Here is an 18,799-nt window from a genome sequence, read left to right on the forward strand (position 1 = left end):
AACTATGGACGACCAATCAGAATCCTTCTTCAACTTAGTCCCGCCCTCTGACTGACTGGCACCAGAGGAAGAAGTGAAGTTGCAGGTTGATTATTTGTCCTCCACTAGACGCTGACTGGTGGGATACGTTTATTAGAACCTTCTTTAAAAACTGTGTTTAGACTAAAGAGGAAATCAGTTTGAGCTGAAAGTGAAGCTGGTGAGGCTGAAGTTCTTGTGGATCAAAGTTTGAAACAGGGAGGACTTCTCAGACTGCTGAAAGTGAGGGCAAAGGTCAAACAGCCTTTAGAAAGGACAGTGTAGTGTAAAGACAAAATGGCTTCTAAGCTTGAGGAGGATCTCTGCTGTCCTGTGTGCTGTGACTTCTACAAGGATCCTGTCCTTTTGACCTGTGCTCACAGTGTGTGTAAAGCCTGTCTACAGCAGTTCTGGGACACCAAAGAATCCAGAGAATGTCCCTACTGCAGGAGAAAGTGCTCAAAGGAAATCTACCCTCCTAACATGGCGTTAAGGAACCTGTGTGAGACCTTCTTACAGGAGAGAAGTCAGGGAGCTTCAGCAGGGTCTGAGGTGCTCTGCAGTCTGCACAGTGAGAAACTCAAGCTCTTCTGTCTGGAGGATGAAGAGCCTGTGTGTGTGGTGTGTCAGACCTCAAAGAAACATAAAAATCACCGCTTCAGTCCTGTAGATGAAGCAGCACTGGACTGTAAGGTAAGAATCTACTCTGGTAATACTGGCGATGGGCTCTAATAAACACTTCTTGAGAAACTCAAGCTCTTCTGTTTACATGATAAGCAGCCTGTGTGTTATGTGTGTCGGGACTTAAAAACACACAAAAACCACAACTTCAGTCCCATCAATGAGGCTGCACTAGATATTGAGGTATAAATGCTCAGATGAGTTTATAAAGCTATACATAATGTTGTTCATGAAGAATTAATTCAAAATTAAATATTCGGATACAGGCCTCCATGATTACTCAATGTCAACACCACTAGAGTGAAAATCTTTACACATGTGTTTACTGCAGTAGTTGTTACCCAATAAAGTGTATGTGTATTTCAGGAGGAATTCAAGATCAAACTGGAGCCCCTCAAAAATAAATTCAAGACCTTTGAAGAAGTTAAACTCATCTATTACCAAACAGCAGCGCACATTAAGGTGAGATATGGAGCAGATTAGACACAGGAGTTTTCATTTTAGCAACAACAAAAATAACTTTTTTATTTCCGTATGTGTGATCTTCCAGACTCAGACCCAGCACACAGAGAAACAGATCAAGGAGGAGTTTAAGAAGCTGCACCAGTTTCTACGAGATGAAGAGGCATCCAGGATAGTTGCACTAAGGGAGGAAGAGGAGCAGAAGAGTCAGATGATGAAGGAGAAGATTGAGAAGATGAGCAGAGAGATCTCATTTACTTCAGACACAATCAGAGCCATAGAAGAGGAGATGATAAATGATGACATCACATTCCTACAGGTAAGAACCGGTCCTGTTTTTCTTTTTTCCTAAAGCAGTGTCTTTAACAGGAGTAAATCAATGTCTGATTCCACAGAGAAAACAGGTTTATATCCTATATGTATGGAAATTATAATAATATAGGGTTCCATGAATGGGTCAGTGGCTAAAAAGCTATGCATTATGTAAACAACACACTCTGGATTACAGGTTCTATAGTAGTTTATAATAATCTGACCAACACACGTAACCATACATACTGATTTAGAATTTCCTGTTTTTCATATTACTTGATGTATTCATTAATGGTAGTGTTGAGAAGAAGCATTACTGGCATTGATAGTTTGCTTAAGTTTCCTTTAAGTAGTTAATGTAGGAGAATTTAACGTCAAGCGTTAATGTCAATGCTTTCCATCTTTTGTACTTTCACAGAACTACAAGAGCACTGTTGAAAGGTGAGTGATCTGCCTCCTGTCTCTCTCTTCTCTGTGGTTCTGAACCCAAACCCACAGCAGCACTGACTCCTGAATGTTATTCCAGAGCCCAGTGCACACCGCAGGATCCAGAGATGGTTTCAGGAGCTCTGATCAATGTGGCAAAACACCTGGGCAGCCTGAAGTTCAGTGTCTGGGAGAAGATGCAGGAGATTGTCCAATTCAGTAAGTGTATAAATCTATTTCAAACACAAAACACACACACACTTACATAGAGACAGACAGACAGATGGACAGATGGACACAAGTTTATTTTTAGAGCACATTTCATACACAGCGGCAATTGCATAAATAAGAGCAAAACAAACCGCAAAAATAAATATATTTCTTTCAAACACAAAAACACACACATTCACATAGGGAGTAAGAGAGACAGACAGACAAGCAATTAACTTAGTTAATTAACAATTAACTTTACATAAATAAGAGCAGAAAGAACCTCCAAAAGTGCAGTGATCAAAAGAGCTGCCAGGCAGAAGGGGATCTGGAGGAGAGTGGAAGTGATGAAGAGTGTGTATACGCAGGTCTACGGGTGAAAAAGAAAATGAGTCAGAATTGTCTGGGATATTACTGTTGAGTTTAAGAATTTTCCTCACTGGGAAATTTAAGGAACTGCGTTGCTCGTGCCTGAACTCGGTTAGCTTACTTGTTTCACCCTACTGTTTTGAAAAGACTTCATCAGGGATGTCCAATATCTTTAGTACTGACTGAAACAGACACAGACAGACACACAGACACAAATAGAGAAATAGAGAAAGAAAGAAAGAAAGAAAGAAAGAGAGAGAGGGGGGGGGGGGGGGAATCAGAAACAGACATCCACAGATCCTTACATTTAGTTTTTAAACACGAACACAAACACTGTAATAATCATCAAATGTTTTTCACCTTTAGTCTGTGCATTAATTAAGTTATTGACAGTTATTCACACAATGCCATAGCTTATATAGCCAATACATAATAGCATAAATATAATAACAGAAGGCCTACAAACACACACACACACACACACACACACACACACTATTTTAGGACCTAGCAATGGACTCTACAGCACCCCTCAAACCACCAGTGCTATCTGGGAGCACTTTACAACCAGCCCAGCTGATGGGACTAAAGTCAGCTGAAAATTGTACAGGCCACAATAATAAGGCGGGGATGTGAAACACCTAACAACATCAGTAATGCATAACTATATGCATCTCAAACATCCCTTTGTGACCATGTCTGCCCAGGCCCCCCCAGCAGTGGATAATACACAGCCACAACCACCAATAGCGGCTGTGTTCAATTCAAAAACACCATACACAGACAACCATCCGACTGCCAAACAGATTACACAAACTTTGGGTGAAATGATTTGCCAGGACCTCTTGCCCTACTCAATTGGTGAAAACACAGGTTTCCATAATCTCCTAACTGTCACTGCACCATGCTACAGGGTACCCTCACAAATGCGTTTCTCACGAACAGTTGGACCAAACCTGTACTGTGATGTTAAAGCAAAGGTGGGGAAATCCCTGTTAAGCATGGAGGGCGATGTGGTTCATTTGGAAGCTGGGGGTGCAGACAGTTCATAAGACTTAGATTAGAGTTTTTTTGTTTAAACAAGAGCGAGAGAGAGAGATGAAAAGTATGGTATGAGGAAGTGAAAATATGTTTCATAATTATTTAACAAAATAAATGAATAAAAAAATAAATGTGATGCTTTGAAAACAGCAATTGCATTACAAATGCATATTAGGCTAAAACATGTGCCTGATTTGACATGACTTCTAGCATAAGCCACGCCCACTTCTGGCCTGAATCCAGATTCAAAGACCGATCCTTTTGTTGGTTTAACAGAAAAAAATACAGATACAGATAATGACCTCTAGTTTGTATGAGTGTATGTATCTCTTTTTGTGTTCTCTATCCACCTAAACCATTTGTGTTTCTCTCTCTGCAGCTCCTGTGACTCTGGATCCCAACACTGCAGCTGACAGGCTCATCCTGTCTGAGGATCTGACCAGTGTGAGAGGTGGTGAGAGGCAGCAGCTTCCTGATAACCCAGAGAGATTTGATAAGTGTGCCTGTGTCCTGGGCTCTGTAGGCTTTAACTCAGGAACACACTACTGGGATGTGGAGGTTGGAGAAAACACATGGTGGCATGTGGGTGTGATGACAGAGTCTCTCCAGAGGAAGGGAGACCTTACCTCCATGAGTGGACTGTGGTTTGTGGGGTATAAAGATGGTCAATATGGAGCATGTTCTCCACCACAGCCCCCCACTCTCGTCACAGTGAAGCAGAAACTCCAGAGGATCAGAGTGCAGCTGGACTGGGACAGAGGAAAGCTGTCATTCTTTGACCCTGATAATAATACACATGTACACACTCTCATACACACTTTCACTGAGCGAGTGTTTCCATACTTTGTTATGGGTTGTAAACTCCCTCCTCTGAGGATCTTGCCAGTGAAAGTTTCAGTAGAGCAGCACACCAAGAGATGATGTCACTTATTTTTGCCAAGTTAGTAAAGTTAGACTTGTTCGTGGCTTTAAAATGTCTTCATGCATTAACCAAATTGAAGGGCAAATATCTTTGACAGAAATGTGTTGTCAAAGATATTCCTAAACAACTTTCTTTTTCATATTCTAAATGTATGCTGATGGTGACGCAACATGGTTACACAATTGACCGGCCTGACAGAAATGTTATTAATGATTTTTGCAAACATTTGATTCTCATTTATTTTGATTTAAGGTACGTTATTCTCATTATGAAAGTTTTGTAAGCAATTATGTATAATTTCAGATTTTTAAGCCTCCTTTTAATGATGTACTTCTCGTTTGTATCCAAAATAAGGGATATTCACAATCAAAAAGGAAATAAAACATACCCACATCTAGTACTAAACAACAATAATAATAATAATACATTTTATTTGTATTGCACTTTACATCATACAAATCTCAAAGTGCTAAAACTAGTGCATATCTACATCTCAGGAATACTAGTATTTTGTGTATTTGGCAATGTCTTTAACAATGAACAACACACATTGAAAATATACATCAAATATGCATAATAAAATGTTTAATTTTACTGGATAATAAGTCTTGTTGTGTCTTCAGTCAAGAATGACTGCTGTGATTTATGCATTCAATTTGAAAACTTTTAGCCTGATGATGTCATACTCTAGCCTGGATACCAGCCCGAACTCCGCCCACAAAAAAATTTGGACGGGAAGTTCGGTCTGGCTCTTCGGCCGTTGGGGAGATATTTTTCCTGGTAGAAAACAGTACAGCCAATCAAAGTGCTAGGGCGGGCTTTATACGATGATCGACAGATGATGAACAGTAACGTAATCAACCACGTCACCAAAGAGCGCTCAGTTCAAATTCGTGTTCAACAAACATGGCTGCCGCTGGAGAGCTAATATGTGTAGATTCTGCCATTGCGCCGGTTTTAGAAGAGCTCGACAGCCCCTTAACTTTGACATCGTCAGGCTAGTCATACTCATAATTCTAGTCAGAATATGAGTCTGATACTGAACCATTGGGCTGTGATTATGGGGCGTGTTTCAATGAACCAGGGGAAAAAATGCCTCTTTGCTCAATTGGATACCTAGAACCAATCAGAGCAGCGTAGTATGACCATCTCATACATTAAAACTTGAACCTGATCCCGTAGGAAGGACAGCAAAAACATCTTTTCGATCGACAAATGCCTTGATCGCGTTTCTCTGTTCCTCTTTCAAAATGAATGCGCTGTCAATATCTGTTGAGATATGCCTGCTCACATTACTTATTAGCAGCAAGGCTAGCTAGCTACTATGTGTTTCAATGGATTTTTGGTGTAAGCGTTAGCAATGACCTAACAATAATGGTCTAGAGCGCTTCAGTCAAGACATACAATCCTCGGCAACATTCGTGTTGCACATATACAACTAACCGAGTCAATGTAGACATCAAAAAGTCGTGTAGATAACATAATTTGCATAAATATAAAATATACGCCGCCATCTTGGGAGGATTTCGAATCTACCGCTTGATCATCTGTCCATCATCGTATAAAGCCCGCCCTGACAATTTGATTGGTACGGCTTTATCCGACCGATGATACTCTCTCCCAACTATCTCAAAGCCAGACCGAATCTCCCAGACCAAAAATGTTGTGGGCGGAGTTCGGGCTGGTATCCAGGCTAGAAAACTTTACCATTCATGAAACTTTACCATTTATTAAAATTCTAAGGAGTCTTGGAAATTCATCTGTGCCTCTGACTTCCGCTCATATCCTGTGGAATCTACGATCCCCCTGCAGCATTCATTACCTAGCGCCCTCTGCTGTCCCATTCCTGTACTGGCAACAGTTAGGAAAAGCCCTAAGACTAGGCACAAGGAAAGTACGGAGTGGATCGCAGCGTATAACAGAGCTTGCAGAGACTTCCACCCTCAGCTCTGTCTCCTACTACGATGGAGCTGTTTGATGGAGCTATGTTTGTAACCTGGGCCTAGTGAAGACTGTACACTTACATTTCAGTTGCCACATCCCAAATAATGTGGGGTGTCCGAGCGGTCCCTCACAGATAGATAGATAGATAGAATGTGCAGACTGCGTTCACTCCACAGGGGGCGCTGCTGCAGCCATCCACACACCTCCCACCTTTGCACACCTCCCTGTCCTCACAGGAGTGGTTGCCATAGCAGCGAGCCACCTTACACGGCCCAGAGGGGGTGAAGGGTAAGCACGGTGACCTGCTGCACTGCACTGTAAACCTGAACAAGTTCAGAGTACTTAAAACTTTTGATGTAACCGATTACATAATAAAATTAGAGTACATATGTATTCTGTAAGTCTTAACTTAACATTTTTACAACGGCTATACTGATTTATTTTGTTTTTTTTCTCTGAACTCATATTATTCCAAAATCGTACTCGTCGGATATTTGTGTTTCTCTGGGTCTTTCACAAACAAGTTATTACGCCCTTACAAGTTTTTGAAAGGGTATCTTCCTTATGTTCCAACTTCTTGCGCAAGCTCTTACTGTAGAGAGAACTGTCATTGGTCGATCGCCTTGCCAGTGTTGCCATTGCATTTACATTTACATCTATGATTTAGCAGACGCTCAACACTCTCTCCGCTTGACAGCCGTGCACTGTCATCATCACAAGACGCCTCACACACCGTGGTTCCGTTCTCCGATCTACACTGGGTGGCTCCGTTCTCAGGTTCCGCGTAGCACACAGGCAAGGCACTCCATCGGCCTTTAGAACATGGTTTCACACAGACAGAACCCCATGGAGAGGTCTGCTGCTTGCCAACAGGCTCCATACAGACACTGTGACCTCGAGCAGCTGGGGTGGTCGAGGCTCTCCATGCTCTTTAAGATCACTGTGTTGATATAAGTGCTCGTTGTTATGAACAGAAAGGTTGAGGAGCATTTTTGTATCACTGTGTCACCGACTCTAATGTAATGGGATGAGTCTGGACTGGATTGAGCAAAAGCGATGTGTCTCATCAGGCTGCTTGGGAACACATTGGTCATCTTCTCCTCGATCATTGGGCAAGAGTTACCCTTGTACTCCAGCATTTTCTGACGGGCTTCGGGCACGGACGCCTTCGTCAACCGCTGCCTCGTTGTCTCAGAGTATGAGGTGGACGGTGGGTCCTTGAGCGAGATCCCTAAGTGTGATAACGTTTCCGTACTGGTAGTCAGCGCTGGTCTCCTGGACAACGACCGTCCAGATGAACCAGTCGAACTTGAGCTCTTCCACGTCGCTCTTAACCCATTCTGCATACCCATCTGCACAGTCCATCAGGGTCCTTTGGACGGACTCGGTGAGCGAGAGTAAACGCTCTGCAGCTGGCTGCTGTGGCCGTGGGTTGGCATGGTCGCTCTTTAACTTGTCATAAATCACGCTGATGAAGGAGCCTTTGATCATCAGAGACGTGACGTGATGAGAACCGCAGCAACGCCCTCAAGTCTCCTTCAGACTGGGCACCGACTAGCTGCAGTAGGCTGCCACCTCTGCCCGCTTTGCTGCCACCTCTGCCCGCCGGGCTGCCACTTCTGCCCGCTGGGCTGCCACCTCTGCCTGCTGGACTGCCACCACACCTCCTCTGTTGACCTGCTCTCTGTGAGTGTGAAGCCAGCATTACCCTCCTCTGTTTCTCTGCTCTCTGTGAGGTGCCTGCAGAAGCCAGTGATGCACTCCCCTGTTCCTCTGCTCTCTGTGAGTGTGAAGCCAGTGATGCCCTCCTCTGTTCCTCTGTTCCTCTGCTCTCTGTGAGGTTCCTGCAGAAGCCATTGATGCACTCCCCTGTTCCTCTGCTCTCTGTGAGTGTGAAGCCAGTGATGCCCTCCTCTGTTCCTCTGCTCTCTGTGAGTGTGAAGCCAGTGATGCCCTCCTCTGTTCCTCTGCTCTCTGTGAGTGTGAAGCCAGCGATGCCCTCCCCTGTTCCTCTGCTCTCTGTGAGTGTGAAGCCAGCGATGCCCTCCTCTGTTCCTCTGCTCTCTGTGAGTGTGAAGCCAGCGATGCCCTCCTCTGTTCCTCTGCTCTCTGAGTGTGAAGCCAGCGATGCCCTCCTCTGTTCCTCTGCTCTCTGTGAGGTGCCTTCAGAAGCCAGCGATGCCCTCCCCTGTTCCTCTGCTCTCTGTGAGTGTGAAGCCAGCCATGCCCTCCCCTGTTCCTCTGCTCTCTGTGAGTGTGAAGCCGGCGATGCCCTCCTGTGTTCCTCTGCTCTCTGTGAGTGTGAAGCCAGCGATGCCATCCTCTGTTCCCCTGCTGCTCTCTGTGAGGTGCCTGTAGAAGCCAGTGATGCCCTCCTCTGTTCCTCTGCTCTCTGTGAGGGGCCTGCAGAAGCCAGCGATGCCCTCCTCTGTTCCTCTGTTCTCTGTGAGGTGCCTGCAGAAGCCAGCGATGCCCTCCTCTGTTCCTTTGTGTGTGTTCTGTGCCCACAACACTCTGGAGTCTTTAAAGAACTCCAAGTTGTCTTTATTTGTTTTATATCCACACTCTACTAGTCTAGTTAGTACTGCTGTACATTGTCTCCAGGGTCTCTGTGGAGGCGAGGCGGTCGACAGCTGCTCTAGTCTGCCCCAGACGTTCAGAATGAGTTTGTGTGTGTGTGTGTGTGTGTGTGTGTGTGTGTGTGCTGCTCTAGTCTGGCCCAGGTGTTCAGAATGAGTGTGTGTGTGTGTGTGTGAGTGTGTGCGTGTGTGCGCTGCTCTAGTCTGGCCCAGGCGTTCGGCATGAGTCCCTCTGTGTGTGTGTGTGTGTGTGTGTGTGTGTGTGCTGCTCTAGTCTGGCCCAGGCATTCAGAATGAGTCTGTGTGTGCAACAACCTCTGCTGTGGCTTGATGGCTCCCCCTGTGGGCATCTGATTGGGCGTCCGCTTGGGCATCTGCACCACTGAGGAGCAGGACACACAGCACAGACACGGAGATCCTCAGAGCCATCATGATCACAGCTGTGAAAACAGATTTTGAAAAAACGTTAGGGGGAGCTGTGTTACAAGCAACACACACACACACACACACAAACATAATAATCAGATTCACAGCCGTTAACCCCCACCACAGCCCATGCACACACACACACACACATACTCATACACATACACATGCACACACACACACACACACACACACACACACACACACACACACACACACACACACACACACACACACACACACACACACACAAACACACACACACACACACACACATTCATCACCTTCACAGCCGTTAACCCCCACCACAGCCCATACACACACACACACACATTCATCAAAGGGGATGTGTGTGTGTGTTTGTGTGCGTGTGCCTGTGTGTGTGTGTGTGTGTGTGTGTGTGTGTATATGATAGAGTTGTGTATACGATAGAGAGAGAGTGTGTGTGTGTATACGAGAGAGAGAGTGTGGATGAACAGCCATGGTGTTGAGACGAGGAGGATAAATAAGATAAGTACAACTCAGCTAGTGTAAATTAAATAAAAGTTATGTTCGGTTGTGGAGTCTGATGGCTATACTGGCACAAAGGACTGGCCAAAGCGCTTTGTGGTGTGCCGAGGAGGGATCAGTCTGTGGCTGAACGTGCTCCCCATCTGCGTTAGCTCGTCATAGAGGGGATTGGATCCTCCGCAACCGCCTCCAGGTTGTCCAGTTATATTCCCACCACAGAGCCAGCCTTCCTTACCAGCTTGTTCATTTAGTTGGCTTTCATTGTGTCGACAGTACCACCCCAACACACCAAAGAAGAGGAAAATTGTTACACATTACTGATATTCCCCATATCAATCTGAATCACATCACACGTACTGCTGATTATTCACTTTCCATATACTAACAATACTCATATTCCCCATATTAATCTGAATCACATCACACAAACTGGTGATTATTCACTTTCCATATCCTATTATTATAACTCAAATTCCCTAATTTCTTCTGATTCCCATGTTCTCCCTCGCTCACTCCACTCACTGAGAACAGCAGACATTCAACAGGCTCTACACACCACAATAATAAGATTGTGCATACCGTTACAGTTAAGATCAGACAAGATCTATAATTCATTCAAATTACATGTTTGTGATTTAAAAAGAAAAAACCAAAACTCAAGTTTCAGATAGAACAGCACAGTCTTAGTGTGAGTGTCTAGTGCATGTCTTTTAACTGCAGTTTAATGATTAACACAATGCAACACATGATATCAGTATCAGTGTGATTGCATGTGACTTATAGACACCTCGCTCAATATCTTTATTTTTTCTCCACATTGAAATTAAGATGTTATATATCTACATATATTCCAAAATATATTTTTTTCTTTCATTATGTAGGCAGATTATTTCTGCTGAACATGGAATGTCTTGCCTGTCTACTTGTAACCTGAACGTCAGCATGAATGTCTTTGTGTAATCCACTGATCTTGAGTTAGTCTCTGTTTCTCTGGCAGGTACAGTCCACACCCACTACCGGAACTTTGAACTGAACTCCAGAGGAGTCATTGGCAACAGTGATAGGAGAACTGGTCTGGCAACTACAGCTGATCCCTCCTTCTACCATAGCCACTCCCTCTGACTGACTGACTGACACCACAGGAAATGAAGTTGACTGCAGGTTGATTCTCCGTCTTCCACTAGACGCTGTCATGTTCATGTGAGTTACTTTTATTAGAACCTTTTAAAACGTGTTTAGACTAAAGAGGAAAACAGTTTGGACTTAAGGTGAAGCTGGTGAGGCTGAAGTTCTTGTGGATCCAAGTTTGAAACAGAGAAGACTCAGAGTTATGGACTGACTCGACTTCTCAGATTACTGAAAGTGAGAGCAAAGGTCAAACAGCCTTTAGAAAGGACAGTGTAGTGTACAGACAAAATGGCTTCTAAACTTGAAGAGGATCTCTGTTGTCCAGTGTGCTGTGACTTCTACAAGGATCCTGTCATTTTGACCTGTGCTCACAGTGTGTGTAAAACCTGTCTGCAGCAGTTTTGGGAGAGCAAAGGATCCAGAGAATGTCCCTACTGCAGGAGGAAGTGCTCAAGGGAAATGTACCCTACTAACATGGCGTTAAGGAACCTGTGTGAGACCTTCTTACAGGAGAGAAGTCTGAGAGCTTCACCAGGGTCTGAGGTGCTTTGCAGTCTGCACAGTGAGAAACTCAAGCTCTTCTGTCTCGAGGATAATCAGCCTGTGTGTTTGGTGTGTCAGACCTCAAAGAAACATAAAAATCACAGTTTCTGTCCTGTAGATGAAGCAGCACTGGACTGTAAGGTAAGAATCTACTCTGGTAATAATACTGGTGATGGGCTTTGAAAAAACACATCTTGAGAAACTCAAGCTCTTCTGTTTAGATGAAAAATCAAATCACACTTTAAACTGCAGTTAAAAGATGATAAGCAACCTGTGTGTTATGTGTGTAAGGCCTCAAAGACACACAAAACACACAACTTCAGTCCCATCAATGAGGCTGCACTAGATATTAAGGTATAAATGCTCAGATGAGTTTATACAGCTTACACATAATGTGCTCTATGAAGAATTTAATTAAGGTTTAAATATGCAGATGCATGCCTCCATGATTACTCAATGTCAACACCAGTAGAGTGCAAACCTTTACACCTGTGTTTACTGCAGTAGTTATTACCCAGTAAAGTGTGTGTGTATTTCAGGAGGAACTCAAGATCAAACTGGAGCCCCTAAGAAATAAATTCAAGTCCTTTAAAAAAATGAAGCTCATCTGTGACCAAACAGCAGCGCACATTAAGGTGAGATATGGACCAGAATAGACACAGGAGGGTTAATTTAAGCAACAAGAAAAATAACTTTTTTTGCTGTGTGTGATCATCCAGACTCAGACCCAGCACACAGAGAAACAGATCAAGAAGGAGTTTGAGAAGCTGCACCAGTTTCTACGAGATGAAGAGGCAGCCAGGATAGCTGCACTGAGGGAGGAAGAGGAGCAGAAGATTCAGATGATGAAGGAGAAGATTGAGAAAATGAGCAGAGAGATCTCATCTCTTTCAGACACAATCAGAGCCATAGAAGAGGAGATGATAAATGATGACATCACATTCCTGCAGGTAAGAACTGATCCTGTTTTTCTTTTTTCCTAAAGCAGTGTCTTTAACAGGAGTAAATCATTTCTGATTCCACAGAGAAAACAGGTTTATGCCCTGTATGTATAGAAATGATACTAATATAGGGTTCCATGGATGGGTCAGTGGCTAAAAAGCTATGCATTATGTAAACAACACACTCTGGATTACAGGTTCTGTAGTAGTTTATAATTATCTGACAAACCAGCACACTTAACCATGAAGACGGCAAGTATTACTGATTTATAAATTCCTGTTTTTCATTTTACTTTATATATTAATTAAAGGTAGTGTTGCAATCCTGGAATTATCACTGGCGTTGATAGTTTGTTACAGTTTTCTCTAAGTGTTTAGTGTAGGAGAATTTAACGTAAAATTTTAATGTCAACGCTTAACATCTTTCGTACTTTGGTGTTTTTCACAGACCTACAAGAGCACAGTGGAAAGGTGAGTAATCTGCCTCCTGTCTCTCTCTTCTCTGAGGTTGTAAACAACCCCATGGAAGGATTATTATTTTGCCTTGTTTTTGCCTTTTTGATCTTTGATGTTTTCCTAGATGATAATGTATTGTTTGAAGAATTTAAAGAGATTTTTTGCCACCTTCTCTCTTTTATTTGGACAAGGTAAAAAGGTATCGCAGATTTGGTTATGTGTTAATATGAACTTCTCAGTACGGCTACAAATGTAGTTATTGACCTATGCACATGTTAACATTTCAAAGGTTTAATAGTTTAACCCGTATGAGGCAAAGCTCCTATGGTGGTGATAGTTTGCCAGTTTATAGAATGTATAAATAAGAAAGAAGAAAATAAGACAGTCATTTCACCAGCAGTTAGTTTCATGCCACTAAATATAGGGGGATCCATTACAGTGGTTCTGAACCCAAACCCACTGCAGCTCTGACTCCTGAATGTTATTCCAGAGCCCAGTGCACACTGCAGGATCCAGAGAGGGTTTCAGGAGCTCTGATCAATGTGGCAAAACACCTGGGCAACCTGAAGTTCAGAGTCTGGGAGAAAATGCAGGAGATTGTTCAATACAGTAAGTGTATACAGTAAATCCATTTCAAACACAAAACACAAAACACAAAACACACACACACACACTCACTCACTCACTCACTCACTCACTCACTCACTCACTCACTCACTCACTCACTCACTCACTCACACACACACACACACACACACACACACACACACACACACACACACACACACACACACACACACTCACACACACACACACACACACACACACACACACACACACACACACACATAGAGACAGATGGATGGACTGACACAAGTTTATGTATAGAGCACATTTCATACACAAAGGCAATTCAATGTTCTTTGCATAAATAAGAGCAAAAAGAACCGACAAAAGAAATATGTCCCTTTCAAAGACAAACACGCATACTTTCACATAGGGACTAAGACAGACAGCAGAGCAGAATGAGCAGAATGCAATTAAGAGTATTTTTAAGGATGCTCCGAGGAACTGTTTCTCCAGTGAACTGAATCACTCTCACATGTAGATAAACGTAGGTGTCAAGTTATTGGAAATTGGTCTCATGCGTTAAGCCATTTTATCCTAAGAATGTTGTAAGAAAGTTCCATTGAATGACTGGCTCACCCCATTTTTCAAAATGATCGCTAAAAAAATGAATGACTGCTTGCACCAGTTTTGAGCTTCTGATTGTTTTAGTTCATATCATTCCATATATCTTTCCTGTTCACTTCTCATAACGAAGTTCATCAACTGAAAATCAGCAAGTAATAAGTTGATGGCTGATGTCTGAACCTTTAAAGTTCTATTTGCGTGGAAGAACTATTTCTTCATCATCAGATGAGAGTAGGCAGCAGCTGGTGAGGTGTGTGTGTGAACTGGCAGCATACTTCAGTAAGACAAAGCAATGATCATTATGCTTTTATCTGTAAGAAACTTTCAACACTAACCTGGTACAGCATCTGGAGAAAAGGTAATTGAATAAAAAATGTTAAATATGTGTCCTCTGGCCATGATTAAGACTAGACTATTTATTTAATTTCAGTAGGTTAGCTAAGGTTATACACAATGCCATTGATTAAAAACAGCTTATATAGCCAATGAATAATAGCATATCAATAAAATAATAGTAGGCCTACTGTTAAGGCCGCTTGGCTCAAAGCAGACCCAACATAAAGATGACCACACCGTAGCGATACATTTTAGATATTTATTGACATGAATAGTATAAACGATCAGCATAGTATATAAAAGTAAAGTGTAATGCAAGATGTGTCTAGGGGTAAATGGATAAACAAAACATAAGGCGACGGAGACAAAGAAGGAGGCGAGATCCCCAAAAGGGCAACAAGTTCGGGCAGAGCTCCCAACGAGCGAATGGATAGACAGCACAAACAGACAGGGATAATGAACGGCAGTACAGGGCGCGTTTGCTTGTCGGGAGTAGTCCAGCCCAGGAGGGGCGCAGGCTCGTAGCTCTGCTGAACACAAGGCACTAGTTAACACGAACACGCAAAACAAAACCAAGAGCCAAGCTCTGAAGGAGAAGGGCGAAACTTGCAAAAACCAGGAGGGTAAACAAAACACGAGTCTCACTCGATGGGCGCTAAACAAAACTTACAACAAACACACAGACACAGAAGGTAACGCACAACGGGATACGGGGCAAGGGGTCAGCTTACTACTGTGCAGGGAGAGCTCTAACGCGTGGTCCACGTGAACGTACTACACCAAACAATGACCGACACCGAGTGTATTGTGAGTGGGGTATAAGAGGGGACTGTGACAGGTGATGACAATCAAGGCAGGGCAGACAATGAGACACAGGAGGACTAAACGAGGGGAACTAACAGGACACAGGAGAAACCATTAAGACAAACAAACCCGGTGATGATTGGGAACAGGTGAGGGGTGAAGAGACAGACAACAACACGAGGGCACATGACAAACACAAACAAACACAGGAAAGCACATGGTGAAAAGCAGGAAGTACAATGACTAGACAAGGGAACAGAGATCACATGACACACAAGGGAGACGAACTAATAAACAGAGCAAGCAGAATGACAAGGGGAGGGCGTGAGGAGACAGACACAAAGATGCAAAGGTAAACAAACACAAATGAAGAAACACGTAACACGAGGGATACATACAAGGAAACAAGACAGTGAACGACTAATACCAACGTGACTGGGAAAGTGCAGTTTGGGAGAGCGGGTGAGCTGAAAGGGGCGTGGTCGGAGCAGAGCTCCGCGGGTACCTGACAACAGCACCCCTTGAACCACCACTGCTATCTGGGAGCACTTTACAACCAGCCCAGCTGATGGGACTAAAGTCAGATGCAAATTGTACAAGGCCACAATAATAAGGCAGGGATGTGAAACACCTAACAACATCCGTAATGCATAACCATATGCATCTCAAACATCCCTTTGTGAGCATGTCTGCCCAGGCCCCCCATCAGTGGATAATACACAGCCACAACCACCAATAACAGCTGTATTTAATTTAAAAACAACATACACAGACAACCACCCGACTGCCAAGCCAATTACAGAAACTTTGGGTGAAATGATTTGCCAGGACCTCTTGCCCTACTCAATTGGTGAAAACAAAAGTTTCCTTAAGCTCCTAACTGTCACTGCACCATGCTACAGGGTACCCTCACGCATGCATTTCTCACATACAGTTGGACCAAACCTGTACTGTGATGTTAAAGCAAAGGTGAGGAAATCCCTGTTAAGCATGGAGGGTGATGTGGTTCACTGTACCACAAACATTTGGAATGAGGGGGGTTCAGACAGTTCATAAAACTTTGATTAGTTAAAAGTAAAAAGAAAAAAAGAAAGTGATGAAAAGTACAGTATGAGAATGTGAATATATATTTCATAATTATTGACATAATAAATCAATAAAATAAATTGATGTGATGTTTTGAAAGCTCACCAATTGCATTACCAATTAATATTAGACTAAAAAATACAACATGTGCCGATTTAACTTGACTTCTGACATAAACCACACCCACTTCTGGCCTTCTCTCTGAATCCAGATACAAAGACAAATCAATTTTATGGTTTAATAGATACAAATACACATACTGATAATGATCTCTAGTTTGATTATGTGTATGTTTCTCTTTCCACCTAAACCATTTGTGTTTCTCACTCTGCAGCTCCTGTGACTCTGGATCCCAACACTGCACACCCAATATTCATCCTGTCTGAGGATCTGACCAGTGTGAGATATGGTGATGAGAAACAGCAGCTTCCTGATAACCCAGAGAGATTTGATCAGTATGCCTGTATCCTGGGCTCTGAGGGCTTTATCTCAGGGACTCACTGCTGGGATGTGGAGGTTAGCGAGAACACATCGTGGCATGTGGGTGTGATGACAGAGTCTCTCCAGAGGAAGGGAGTCTTTCCCTCCATGAGTGGACGGTGGTTTGTTTGGTATAATGATGGTAAATATAAAGAACAATCTCCACCACAGCTCCCCACTCTCCTCACAGTGAAGCAGAAACTCCAGAGGATCAGAGTGCAGCTGGACTGGGACAGAGGAGAGCTGTCATTCTCTGACCCTGATAATAACACACATCTACACACTTTCACACACAATTTCACTGAGAGAGTGTTTCCATACTTAAATGTTGGCTGTAAACTCTCTCCTTTGAGGATGTTACCAGTGAGAGCTTCAGTGAAAGTAGAGCAGCAAAGCAAGAGATGATGTCACTTCCTTTTGCCAGGTTAATAATGACTTGGTTCATGTTGTTAAAATGTCTTCATGCATTAACCATTCTGACTGATTGATTGTATTGTTAATTGCCTTAAGAAAATCTCACAGGTGTCACATAATCTGAACTCTGTAAATATGGCAAATTGAAGAGGAAATATCTTTGACAGAAATGTGTTGTAAAAGATATTCATAAACAACTTTCTTTTATTTTCTAAACGTATGCTGATGGTGACACAACATGGTTACAGAATTGACAGGCCTGACAGAAAGGTTAATAATGCTTTTTGAAAACATTGATTCTCATTTATTTTGATTTAAACATTTCCAAAGAGGCAAGTCATTCTGATTATGACAGTTTTGTAAGCAATTATGTATAATTTCAGATTTTAAAGCCTCCTTTTAATTACGTTCTACCTGTTTTTATCCAAAATAAGGGAAATTCACAGTCAAATAGAAAATAAAACATACGTACAACTCGTGCATATCTAAATCTCAGGACTATATTAGTATGTTGTGTATTTGGCAAAGTCTTTAACAATGAACAACACACATACATACACACACACATTTACAATAAACAAGATGATAACTATGTGCCTTCGGTCAAAAATGACTGCTGTGATTTATGCATTAAATGTGACATCTGAGAACTTTACTTTTTATTAAAATTCTGCCATTTATTTCAAAGGCCCTTTCATTTTTGACCAGGGACAAAATTAATTATTAGAAAAAAACACTCATTGACTCTTACTATATTTCATTTAATCTATTCAAGTAGGCAGGGTTGATGATGTCATGAGTCCTTTATTACAGACCATTTAATCATCATGCACACCCAGGTCTCACCTTGTCTGGGGATCTGACCAGTGATGACAGACAGTGATGAGAGACAGCAGCACTCACACACGCGCACACACACACACACACACACACACACAAGCTCACACGGACACGCACACACACACACACACACAGATACACACACACCAACAAACGCACACACACACACACACACACACACACACACACACACACATACACACACACACACACACACAGAGATACACACACACACACACACACACACACACACACACACATCTTGGTAGAGAGATTACAGAAACTTTAGGTGAAACGATTTGCCAGGACCTCTTTTCCTCCACAATTGTTGAAAATACGGGTTTCAGTAAGCTCCTATCTGTCACTGCACCATGCTACAGGGGACCCTCGGGCATATATTTCTCACGTACAGTTGGACCAAACCTATACTGTGATGTTAAAGCAAAGGTGAGGAAATCCCTGTTAAGCATGGAGGGCGATGTCGTTCATTTGGACAAGTTGGGGGGTTCAAACAAACATATACACACACACACACACACACACATCTTGCCTATAGAGCTCTTAGTGTCTCTACTTCATAAGTTGTTTATCTGCAATATGAAATTGTTATTGTTCTTCACTGAGTACCAAGGATTTATGTTTTATACATTTGACTAAATTCCTCTATTGGGTGGTCA

At 42.8% G+C, this 18,799-nt stretch overlaps 2 protein-coding genes across 3 annotated transcripts; both read left to right on the top strand.

The window, feature by feature from the left end:
• Positions 1–315: 315 nt before the first annotated feature.
• LOC308365974 (E3 ubiquitin-protein ligase TRIM35-like) lies at positions 316–4,440 on the top strand (the record flags this gene model as incomplete). Its single annotated transcript, XM_080839609.1, has 6 exons — positions 316–711; positions 1,066–1,161; positions 1,250–1,480; positions 1,892–1,914; positions 2,000–2,118; positions 3,899–4,440. The coding sequence occupies 6 exons, from the start codon at positions 316–318 to the stop codon at positions 4,438–4,440; spliced, it is 1,407 nt and encodes a 468-aa protein (XP_080695735.1).
• Positions 4,441–11,031: 6,591 nt separating this feature from the next.
• On the top strand, positions 11,032–17,950 carry LOC308365735 (zinc-binding protein A33-like). 2 transcript variants are annotated; one of them, XM_080839295.1, is made up of 7 exons: positions 11,032–11,100; positions 11,428–11,712; positions 12,111–12,206; positions 12,291–12,521; positions 12,961–12,983; positions 13,459–13,577; positions 16,723–17,950. In XM_080839295.1, exons 2-7 carry the CDS (start codon positions 11,488–11,490, stop codon positions 17,271–17,273), a joined length of 1,245 nt encoding a protein of 414 aa, XP_080695421.1. In that variant the 5' UTR covers positions 11,032–11,100; positions 11,428–11,487; the 3' UTR covers positions 17,274–17,950. The 2 variants fall into 2 exon arrangements, with proteins under 2 accessions (XP_080695421.1, XP_080695420.1); XM_080839294.1 differs by lacking the exon at positions 11,032–11,100 and having other exon boundaries at positions 11,116–11,712.
• Positions 17,951–18,799: the final 849 nt, after the last annotated feature.

This window comes from Sprattus sprattus, assembly GCF_963457725.1.
Source record: "Sprattus sprattus genome assembly, chromosome: 5".
In the NCBI taxonomy this organism is placed as follows: Eukaryota; Metazoa; Chordata; class Actinopteri; order Clupeiformes; family Clupeidae; genus Sprattus; species Sprattus sprattus.